General features: G+C 44.5%; 1 protein-coding gene across 1 annotated transcript; it reads left to right on the top strand.

Annotated features, from left to right (window-relative positions):
- Nucleotides 1–6,825: 6,825 nt before the first annotated feature.
- LOC113093415 (uncharacterized) lies at nucleotides 6,826–9,531 on the top strand. The gene is made up of 3 exons (XM_026259217.1): nucleotides 6,826–7,079; nucleotides 7,859–8,456; nucleotides 9,473–9,531. Exons 1-3 carry the CDS (start codon nucleotides 6,966–6,968, stop codon nucleotides 9,529–9,531), a joined length of 771 nt encoding a protein of 256 aa, XP_026115002.1. The 5' UTR covers nucleotides 6,826–6,965.
- The last annotated feature ends 1,078 nt before the right edge of the window (nucleotides 9,532–10,609 follow it).

Below are 10,609 nucleotides of genomic sequence, written 5' to 3'. Positions count from 1 at the left end.
GCTCCGCACTTAAATGGTTCAGGTCATATTTAACAAATAGGAGTTTTGCTGTTACAATGGGAGATTGCTCATCATCGTCCGCCCCCCTCTATTGTGGTGTGCCCCAAGGTTCAATTCTGGGCCCCACCCTGTTTTCTTTATATATGTTGCCACTAGGGGCTATAATAAACAAGCATAATCTGTCATTTCATTGTTATGCAGATGATCTGCAGATTTACCTGCCTTTAAAATCAAATGACAGTGTCGCATTAAACCGCTTGCAAAATTGCATTAATCAAATTAAGCTGTGGCTTTCTCGCAATTTTCTTACTTTAAACGAAGATAAAACTGAATGCATTGTTTTCAATACAAGACGCATGTCAGCAAATTCAAGTTTAAGTTTGGGAGCTTTGACTCCATGTGCCAAACAAACTGTCAGGAATTTGGGCGTGACTTTCGATTGCAGCATGAAATTTGATACACAGATTAGCAATGTAGTAAAAATGAGCTTCTTCCAACTTCGTTTGCTTAGTAAAGTTAAGCCTTTTCTTACAAGGCACGATTTGGAAAAAGCTTTACATGCCTTTATTAGTTCAAGGCTTGATTATTGCAATGCTCTTTATGTCGGTCTGAGTCAAACATCTCTTTCCCGTCTGCAACTTGTACAAAATGCTGCTGCTCGCTTTTTAACCAGTACTCCTAGAAGAGCACACATTACTCCGGTTTTAGCTACTCTCCACTGGCTTCCAGTGCGTTTTAGGATTGATTTTAAGATTTTATTGTTTGTTTTTAAAGCTCTAAATGGGCTAGCCCCTGAGTACTTGTCTGAGCTTTTAACTCTGGGTGGACAAAATCGGCGCTTGCGATCTTCTGATCAATGCACTTTACAGGTCCCTAAGTCGAAGCATAAACAGTGGGGTGATAGGGCCTTTGCTGTTGCTGGCCCTAAGCTTTGGAACACGCTCCCCCCTGACATGCGCACTGAAACAGACATTGTACTTTTTAAAACTAAACTTAAAACGTATTTGTTTAAATTGGCATTTGATACGCAGTAGCGGTGTAACATTGTAACATTGTATTTTTCTACTCTATTCGAATATTGTGTTCAAATGATGTGTTATTTGTATCTCATGTGAAGCACTTTGGACACCTTGTGGCTGCTGTAAAGGGCTATAGAAATAAAGTTTGATTGATTGATTGAATCCATTTGAGTACACGACAGTGGACTTATTTGGACCTTACGAAGTGAAGGATGAGGTGAGAAAGAAGGTGAAACTCAAAGTGTGGGGAATTGTCTTCTGTTGCATGGCGTCTAGAGCTATGCACACAGACCTTGTCAGTGACCAGTCAGCTGAAGGCTTCCTGTTAGCCTACCAAAGATTTACAGCACTGAGAGGACATCTGAGGAAATTGTGGTCGGATCCTGGAAAGAACTTTGTCGGAGCCAGACCTGCCCTCAAAGAGCTCTACGTTTTTGGACCGACTGGAGAAATCAAAGCTTGAGTATGAAGCCTCCAAGCATGGCACAGAATGGAACTGGAGGATCCATCCAGCAGACTCACCTCACAGGAACGGAGCTGCTGAAGCTGCTGTCCGGACTGTGAAGCGGGCTTTGCACAATCTGGGGGGTAATGGAGTCTTCACATGGGGTGAGTTTCAGACTTTCCTTTATATGGCTTCCAACCTCGCCAATGAACGACCTATTGATGCCAGGACTCAGAGCCGGGAGGACTGTGTAGAATACATTAGCCCAAATTCACTTCTGCTTGGAAGAACTGGACCCAGAGGAGATCCAGGGACCTTTGACTTTGAAGGCTACTCTTACAAGAGATTAAGAACCATCCAAGCTGAAGTTGACCGGTTTTGGAGGAAATGGAGCCAGTTAGCCGGACCAAGCCTGTTTGTCCGGACTAAGTGGCACACAGCTCACAGGAATGTGGCAATTGGAGATGTCATCTGGCTGGCTGACCAGAATGCCTTGAGAGGTCAGTTCAGGCTTGCCAGAGTTATTGACGTCAATACTGACAGAAAGGGAATTGTGAGGGATGTATATCTCCGATCCTTCCCCAGCTACCCAGTTGCAACTGTGAAGCCCACTGAAAAGGGGAAAAACACTCAACCAAGATCCCTGCAACAGTTCTTCACAGGGATGTCAGACGAATAGTTGTCCTGCTTCCAGTAGAAGAACAGCAGCAGCAACAGGATCAAAAAATAGAGTAACTTAATCCAACATATCACAGTACTGGTGTGACCTCCTTGGGTTGAAGAACCAGGAGGTCAAGTGGGAGGTGTTGTGTCAATTCATGGTTACAAGTTGTACTGAGCACTCCAGCCTAGATTCACCCAGGATACTTAGAGCACTCCCAAACTGAAGGGGGCAACCATACAACAGTGACGGAAAAAGGGACAGGAGGTGGAACCAATTTCTCGGAAGTGCTCTTGGGACTATATTTACCGGCGCACCCACAGGGAGTGCATGGCAATGAAATGTTTGGTAAGAGCTCAGTTGGCCCTCTCACCCGTTCCTGGAAAAAGATACCCTAACCACAGCTCTTGATCATCCAAAGACGCAACTGGTAGGACAGAATGTGATTGTGTTTGAATGTGTGGAGTTCAGACTATATGATTTTTGCTTGGTTGTAATGTGCAATTTAAATTAAATAGCGAAGACTTTATTATGGCAGAAGTAACGTTACTCTACGCATGTGTATTGTTTAAATTATATAAGTTTAATTATGGGATTGCTATTTTAATAATTAACTATTAGAGATCCTAGGTTAATCTAAATTACTTTGTCTGGTTTGGTTTGAGGATTCAGTAACATCTATTTATTACTTTGAGAAAGTGGTATTGAGATTTATTTGTGATTTATTTGTAATTAATTTATGGTTTTGGTTTGTGTATCTTAAAGGTTATCAACCTATTCTGTTCCAACCCAATCTATCAAACCATCTTTAAGAAAATAAAAGAAAAGAAAGTGAACAGTTTTGAGTTGTCCTTTGCGTTCATCGGAGATAAAGCCGTTTTCAAGTTTGGGCAAAGCTGTGGTCCGTCATCAAACACACAGAACTTGACAGTTGATAACCAGCGTGGCAGTGAGAACAAGGATCAAAGGCCTGAAGTCAAGCTGTCGACGCAAAGGAAGAATTGACTGGAAACTCTTCACCATGGCACAGGAAACTCTTGGGAAAACAGTCAAGCAACTGAAGCAAGAGCGGACCTTAGCTAAATCTGCTTTCACCAAGCAAGCAAACTACCTGAGCAGAGCTGCAGATGGTATGATTAAGGATGAACTACAAGAGGAGTTCAGCAAGCTCAGTTCCCTGGCAAGGTATGTTAGTGATTCAAATGAGGACTACAGGGCTGGCCTACTGGCTGAAGCAGGAACTGAGGAAGGTAAAGAAGTCAAGCTCGACAAGCACCAGCAGGCTGAGCTTGAAAGGACAATGGAAGAGTGCGACATGAGACTGGGTGAAATCCGTAAAGCAGTTCAATCCAGCCTCTGGTCAAGATATGGTAAAGAGGAGGTAGACTTTGCAATCCAAGAAGCGGGAAAAGCCTGTGACAGAGCCCAAACAAGCCCCATCACTGCTATCAATAGAGATGGCTATGAACTGCAGCTGGAAAGAGTGAGGAAGCTAATTCATGATGCAACTGTAAGCCTGAAAGACTGGGAAAAATGGATCTCACATGATCAGACAGCACACTGGAAAGGCAGGTTAAAAGACCTGAGAATATTCGGCAGCAACCTCGAGGCCAGAAGAGCAGAATTCCTCACTGCGCAAAAATTGCAGAAGAGGAAAGAAGAGGTCCAGAGCCTCAACCAACAGCAGTTCCACAACCAGTAGTAAGAATAAAGCCAACTAGTCTACCTAAATTCACTGGATTTAAGAGGAATTTCCATCGATGGAAGAGAGACTGGGAAAATCTGCAAAAGCAGGGAGAGCCGACTGGCTCAGTGGAAGTGAAGAAGTTCCAACTCCTTGACAGTGTGGACGAGAGAATATGTAGAGACCTGCGCCTGCCAACATACAACAGTGCTGATGAAATATTTAGAGTACTTCAAAACCGGTATGGAGATAAATCAACAATTGCCTTGGAGATAATTGAGGACCTAGAGAGGATCCCTCCTTTAAAGCCACACCAGCCAAGGAAGGTAATTGACCTAATTCAAGCTGTGGAAAAGGCCCTGAATGACCTCACGGAGCTCGAAAGTACTGGAGCCATAAAAAATCCCCTTGTGATCCGATCCATAGAGAACAAGCTGCCAGATAATATAAAGAGGGACTGGCTGACATTCATGGTCAATCCAAGAAATGGAGTCACACTTGACAATCACTTTGACATCCTTCTAACATTCTTAAAGACACAAGAGGACATTCTAGAGAAACTAGACCAATTGGGTGTTGGTGAAAAACCTGAAAAGAAAGCCACGTACCTGGAGAAAAGGTATGCCTCCACAAAGTCCACGAGGAAAGGAGGATGTGTTGTCTGTGGAGATGAAAAGCACCGTGAGAAGATATTCTTTTGTAAGCAGTTCAAAGAACTAAAGCCTGGTGAGAAACTGAATGCTGTCGAAAGGCTGGGAGCATGCAGAAGATGCCTCAGATGTCATGCAGAGGATGATGAATGTACGGACACATACCTGCGCAGGAACAGAGACTGCAGAAGAGGAAGCTCTTCAGATCACCATTTCTTTCTCTGCCTGAAAGGAGGATTCAAGGGGAAAGAATCTGTGAAAGTGGGAAAACCCAGCACTAGGAGGCAAACGTTCACAGAGGAGCAAGAGGAATTAATATCTGAGCTTACCCCGGATATGGCAGAAAAATTCAGGAGAGCCTTCACCAATATGGCTGCAAAATCACACTGCACTGGAAGAAGCCTTCCTGGAGTGATGGACTCAAGCACACGTGAGTTACCAGTTATTCTTATGCTTCTCGAAGTAACCACCAACGCAGGACAGAAAATTGGAACTCTCATTGACTTAGCATCAGATACCAACTACATCACTCATATAGCTGCCAGGAGACTGAAGCTTCAAAGTGAAAAGATCACACTTGTCGTCCATGGAGTTGGAGGTATGGCCATGAAGGTAAAGACTAAAAGATACTTACTCAAGATAAGAGTCAAGACACCTAGAGGCACGGAGAAAGCTCATGAGCTGATCTGTTATGGGTTGGATGAGATTGGAAAAGTTCACAGAGTAATCAAAGCGCAGCAACTCAAGAAGTTCTTCCCCGATTCCAACCTGGAAGATCTTCACAGACCAGAACACGTGGAGCTTCTCATAAGCCACCGTGAAGGAAGACTTGCTCCACAGAGAGTAAAGGTAGTAGGAGATCTTGTCCTGTGGGAAAGCCCTTTAGGAAAGACCATTGGCGGAGCACATCCAGACCTCTGTGAAGTAGTGGACATGGCCTTGCACAATTCTGAGACTCACTTTGCCCGATCGATGAGAATCACAGCAGTGAAGTATCAAGAAATTGCTGGGATGCAGGAATCTAGAGCTGAAACCAAAACCACTGTTATTGGCAGAGAGTTCTTGGACTGGTGGAAGTGGGACAGCATTGCTGCGGCCTGCGAACCCATGTGTGGAGGATGCCGGTGTGGTAACTGTCAACCAGGAGGCAAAGACATGACTCTGAGTGAAGAAAGAGAGCTTGAGATGGTCAGGCAAGGCCTCAGTTATATGAAGTCAGATGCGCATAGTCAGGAGCCTCATTGGGACGCAAAATACCCCTGGATTGAGGATCCAAGTTCCCTCCCCAACAACAGAAGCGCAGTGGAAGCCACATTTCTGAGGATGGAGAAACAGCTCAAGAAAGAACCAGAGTGGCGTGCAGCATACACAACTCAAGTCCACGAGATGGTGGAAAGGAAGGCAGCAAAGAAACTCACTAGAGAGACCATTGCTGACTGGAAAGGACCAGTATGGTACGTCAGTCATTTGGTGGCGCCAAACCCACACTCTGTAACAACACCTGTCCGACTGGTATGGAACAGCAGCCAGAAGTTTAGAGGAATCAGCATGAATGACCTTCTCCTGAAAGGGCCTGATGTACTTAATCCCATCCGAGCAGTGCTACTAAGGTTCAGGAGAGGAGTCCATGCTGCCCTCGGCGACATCAAGAAGATGTACAATTCTGTGTGGCTTGAAAACCTGGAGATGCACCTCCATCGATTTCTCTGGAGAAACAGTGAAGATGAAGAAATTGAGGAATATGCCATCACCAGAGTCAACATTGGCGATCGACCAGCAGGGTGCATCGCACAACTGGCCATGAGAGAGACAGCAAAGCTGCCAATGTTCACTCATCTGAAGGAGGAACGGAGAGTCATTGAAGAGGATTCCTATGTAGATGATATCCTGACATCCCATAATGACCTGGAAAAGCTAGATGAAACCACCAAAGGAGTCGAAGAAATTCTGAAGGCAGGTGGATTCTTCCTCAAGCCGTGGGTCCGATCAGGCCAAAGTGGGAGGCAGACGTCTACATCTGAACATCCAGCATCGTCAGATGAAGTCCTCATTCTCCCCAACCAAATGAGAGAAGGAGACAACAAAGCCCTTGGAGTTGGATACCTGGTTGAACAAGACAAACTGTATCTTATGACCTCGATAAACTTCTCAAAGAGAAAAAAGAAGATGAGAATCAGCCAAAATCTTGTCGGAGAAGAGGTAAGAAGAAAAATTCCAAACCCACTGACTAGAAGACAATTGCTTAGCCAAGTAGCTAGTTTGTATGACCCAATAGGCCTTGCAACACCGGCCAAACAGAAAGGAGCCATTCTAGTCAGAAAGGCATTTCAAGAAGCTGGAGGCAAAACTCTAACACGAGACACTTGGGACACTCCTCTGTCTGAAAGACTTAGAGAAGAAGCCATCCACCTTTTTGAGGAATACACACGCCTCAACCAAATTACCTTCCATAGAAGCCTAACACCAGTCAAAAGGATTGGAGAACCCTGGGGAATAACATTCTCAGATGGGAGCGACCAGAGCTATGGAGCTGTTGCATACTTCAGGTGGGAGACTGAGCAAGGCATCCTGGTCCGGCTTGTTGAGTCCAAAGCCAAGCTCACACCACTTGACCAAAAGGGAGAACCAGTGAAGGCTGAGGTCTGTGGTGCTGTGTTCGCTGCAAGACTCAGGAAATACATTGAAAAGCACAGTCGGATGCAAGTTGATCGTTGGATCCATCTGTTGGACAGTCAAACTGTGCTGGGTGCAATCCAAAGGGACAGTTATGGGTACCAGACCTTTTTTGCGAACAGAGTAGGAGAGATCCAGAAATCCACATCAGTTGAAGACTGGAGATGGATTCCAGGTGAACAAAACATTGCTGACCTCACAACAAGAGGAGCAACCCCAGAAGACCTTAAAGAGAACTCTGTGTGGCAAAATGGCCCAGAGTTTCTGAAACGACCAGTGGAGGAGTGGCCGACAAAGTCAGCCAAAGATGTCGCTGCAGATGCCAAAGAAGGTATAAACAAGCTCCAAAGGAAATGTTTTACAGCAGCACTGACCCGAGCACAGGTTGAAAAAAACCAACATGCTCCACCTGCCACTGCAATGCAAATGTCTCCAACCTCTGACCAAAACAAGGACCTGCAAAGCAGCCCTAGCAGAAAAGGGCACCAAATCCAAGTCCGGAGGCCACCTTCTGGTTCTTCAGTGGGGAAAATCCTTAACATCAGTAAGTTCAGCAGTTTAACCAGGTTGATGAGAGTCATTGCCTGGGTGTGGAGAGCTGCCACAAAGTGGAAAGAAATGCTGGCCAAGACCTCAACCACAGGCAACTCAAAGAGGAAGGAGATTCCTTCAGCTCTTGAGATCAAGTCCAGAGTCAAGGAAGCTACACTTACCATCATGGAGTGTGAAGATGCACTCAGGGATCTCTTCCTTGCAGCTCAAAAGGAGGTAACCTTGCCAGACACCACACTCAGCAGACTTGCTGTGGTCAAAGAGGAAAGCACTGGACTTTTGCTCTGTGGAGGAAGATTCCAAATCTTTAATGAAGAAAAAACTGCAGTACCAATCTTGCCCTGCACATCCTGGGTATCCACTCTTCTAGCTCAAGAAGCCCACAAGGCAAATCATGAAGAAATTGCAGGCACGCTCCTCCGGATGAGAAGGAAAGCATGGGTGGTAAGAGGCCGGAAATTAGCTCAGAAGATCGTTGATAATTGTGTGACATGCAGGAGACTTAGGGCCCGAAGGTGCCAACAGATTATGAGTGACCTCCCATCGGAACGAATAACACCAGCCAATCCATTTGAGTACACGACAGTGGACTTATTTGGACCTTACGAAGTGAAGGATGAGGTGAGAAAGAAGGTGAAACTCAAAGTGTGGGGAATTGTCTTCTGTTGCATGGCGTCTAGAGCTATGCACACAGACCTTGTCAGTGACCAGTCAGCTGAAGGCTTCCTGTTAGCCTACCAAAGATTTACAGCACTGAGAGGACATCCGAGGAAATTGTGGTCGGATCCTGGAAAGAACTTTGTCGGAGCCAGACCTGCCCTCAAAGAGCTCTACATGTTTTTGGACCGACTGGAGAAATCAAAGCTTGAGTATGAAGCCTCCAAGCATGGCACAGAATGGAACTGGAGGATCCATCCAGCAGACTCACCTCACAGGAACGGAGCTGCTGAAGCTGCTGTCCGGACTGTGAAGCGGGCTTTGCACAATCTGGGGGGTAATGGAGTCTTCACATGGGGTGAGTTTCAGACTTTCCTTTATATGGCTTCCAACCTCGCCAATGAACGACCTATTGATGCCAGGACTCAGAGCCGGGAGGACTGTGTAGAATAAATTAGCCCAAATTCACTTCTGCTTGGAAGAACTGGACCCAGAGGAGATCCAGGGACCTTTGACTTTGAAGGCTACTCTTACAAGAGATTAAGAACCATCCAAGCTGAAGTTGACCGGTTTTGGAGGAAATGGAGCCAGTTAGCCGGACCAAACCTGTTTGTCCGGACTAAGTGGCACACAGCTCACAGGAATGTGGCAATTGGAGATGTCATCTGGCTGGCTGACCAGAATGCCTTGAGAGGTCAGTTCAGGCTTGCCAGAGTTATTGACGTCAATACTGACAGAAAGGGAATTGTGAGGGATGTATATCTCCGATCCTTCCCCAGCTACCCAGTTGCAACTGTGAAGCCCACTAAAAAGGGGAAAAAACACTCAACCAAGATCCCTGCAACAGTTCTTCACAGGGATGTCAGACGAATAGTTGTCCTGCTTCCAGTAGAAGAACAGCAGCAGCAACAGGATCAAAAAATAGAGTAACTTAATCCAACATATCACAGTACTGGTGTGACCTCCTTGGGTTGAAGAACCAGGAGGTCAAGTGGGAGGTGTTGTGTCAATTCATGGTTACAAGTTGTACTGAGCACTCCAGCCTAGATTCACCCAGGATACTTAGAGCACTCCCAAACTGAAGGGGGCAACCATACAACAGTGACGGAAAAAGTGACAGGAGGTGGATCCAATTTCTCGGAAGTGCTCTTGGGACTATATTTACCGGCGCACCCACAGGGAGTGCATAGCAATGAAATGTTTGGTAAGAGCTCAGTTGGCCCTCTCACCCATTCCTGGAAAAAGATACCCTAACCACAGCTCTTGATCAACCAAAGACGCAACTGGTAGGACAGAATGTGATTGTGTTTGAATGTGTGGAGTTCAGACTATATGATTTTTGCTTGGTTGTAATGTGCAATTTAAATTAAATAGCGAAGACTTTATTATGTGAATGTAGAACTTGGCAGAAGTAACGTTACTCTAAGCATGTGTATTGTTTAAATTATATAAGTTTAATTATGGGATTGCTATTTTAATAATTAACTATTAGAGATCCTAGGTTAATCTAAATTACTTTGTCTGGTTTGGTTTGAGGATTCAGTAACATCTATTTATTACTTTGAGAAAGTGGTATTGAGATTTATTTGTGATTTATTTGTAATTAATTTATGGTTTTGGTTTGTGTATCTTAAAGGTTATCAACCTATTCTGTTCCAACCCAATCTATCAAACCATCTTTAAGAAAATAAAAGAAAAGAAAGTGAACAGTTTTGAGTTGTCCTTTGCGTTCATCGGAGATAAAGCCGTTTTCAAGTTTGGGCAAAGCTGTGGTCCGTCATCAAACACACAGAACTTGACAATTTGTGATGGGAAGGAAAGTTCTGTTCAAGCCATGGCACAAAGTGCAGGTGTAGCTATTTTTATTTGCAACTCATCTTAATGTTAACATTTTATCAGAAACAGAAATAGAGAGAGGACGTATTTTGATGGCGAAAGCTAAAGTTGAAAATCTGATATTAGTTTTTATAAATATTTATGCTCCAAATAAAGGGGCAGATAAAATAATCATGTTTAGAAAATTAGGAGAGTTTTTAAAAAGCTACACTTTAGATGGTATGTTAATCATTGGTGGGGATTGGAATTGTTCTCTTAACTTTCTTTTAGATAGGAATAATGAAGAACCACATCCTGTATCAGTTGCTGTTTTAAAAAGTTTTATAGTTCAGAATGATTTGGTAGATGTATGGAGAGATAGGAATAAAGAGGTGAAGCACTTTACATGGACCAAAGTTTCGCAGGGAAGGATAAGTGTAGCCAGACTGGACA

This window comes from Carassius auratus, unplaced genomic scaffold (assembly GCF_003368295.1).
Source record: "Carassius auratus strain Wakin unplaced genomic scaffold, ASM336829v1 scaf_tig00215034, whole genome shotgun sequence".
Lineage (NCBI taxonomy): Eukaryota > Metazoa > Chordata > Actinopteri > Cypriniformes > Cyprinidae > Carassius > Carassius auratus.
The sequence above is the reverse complement of the archived record's forward strand: the minus strand, read 5'-3'. Positions and strand labels throughout refer to the sequence as shown.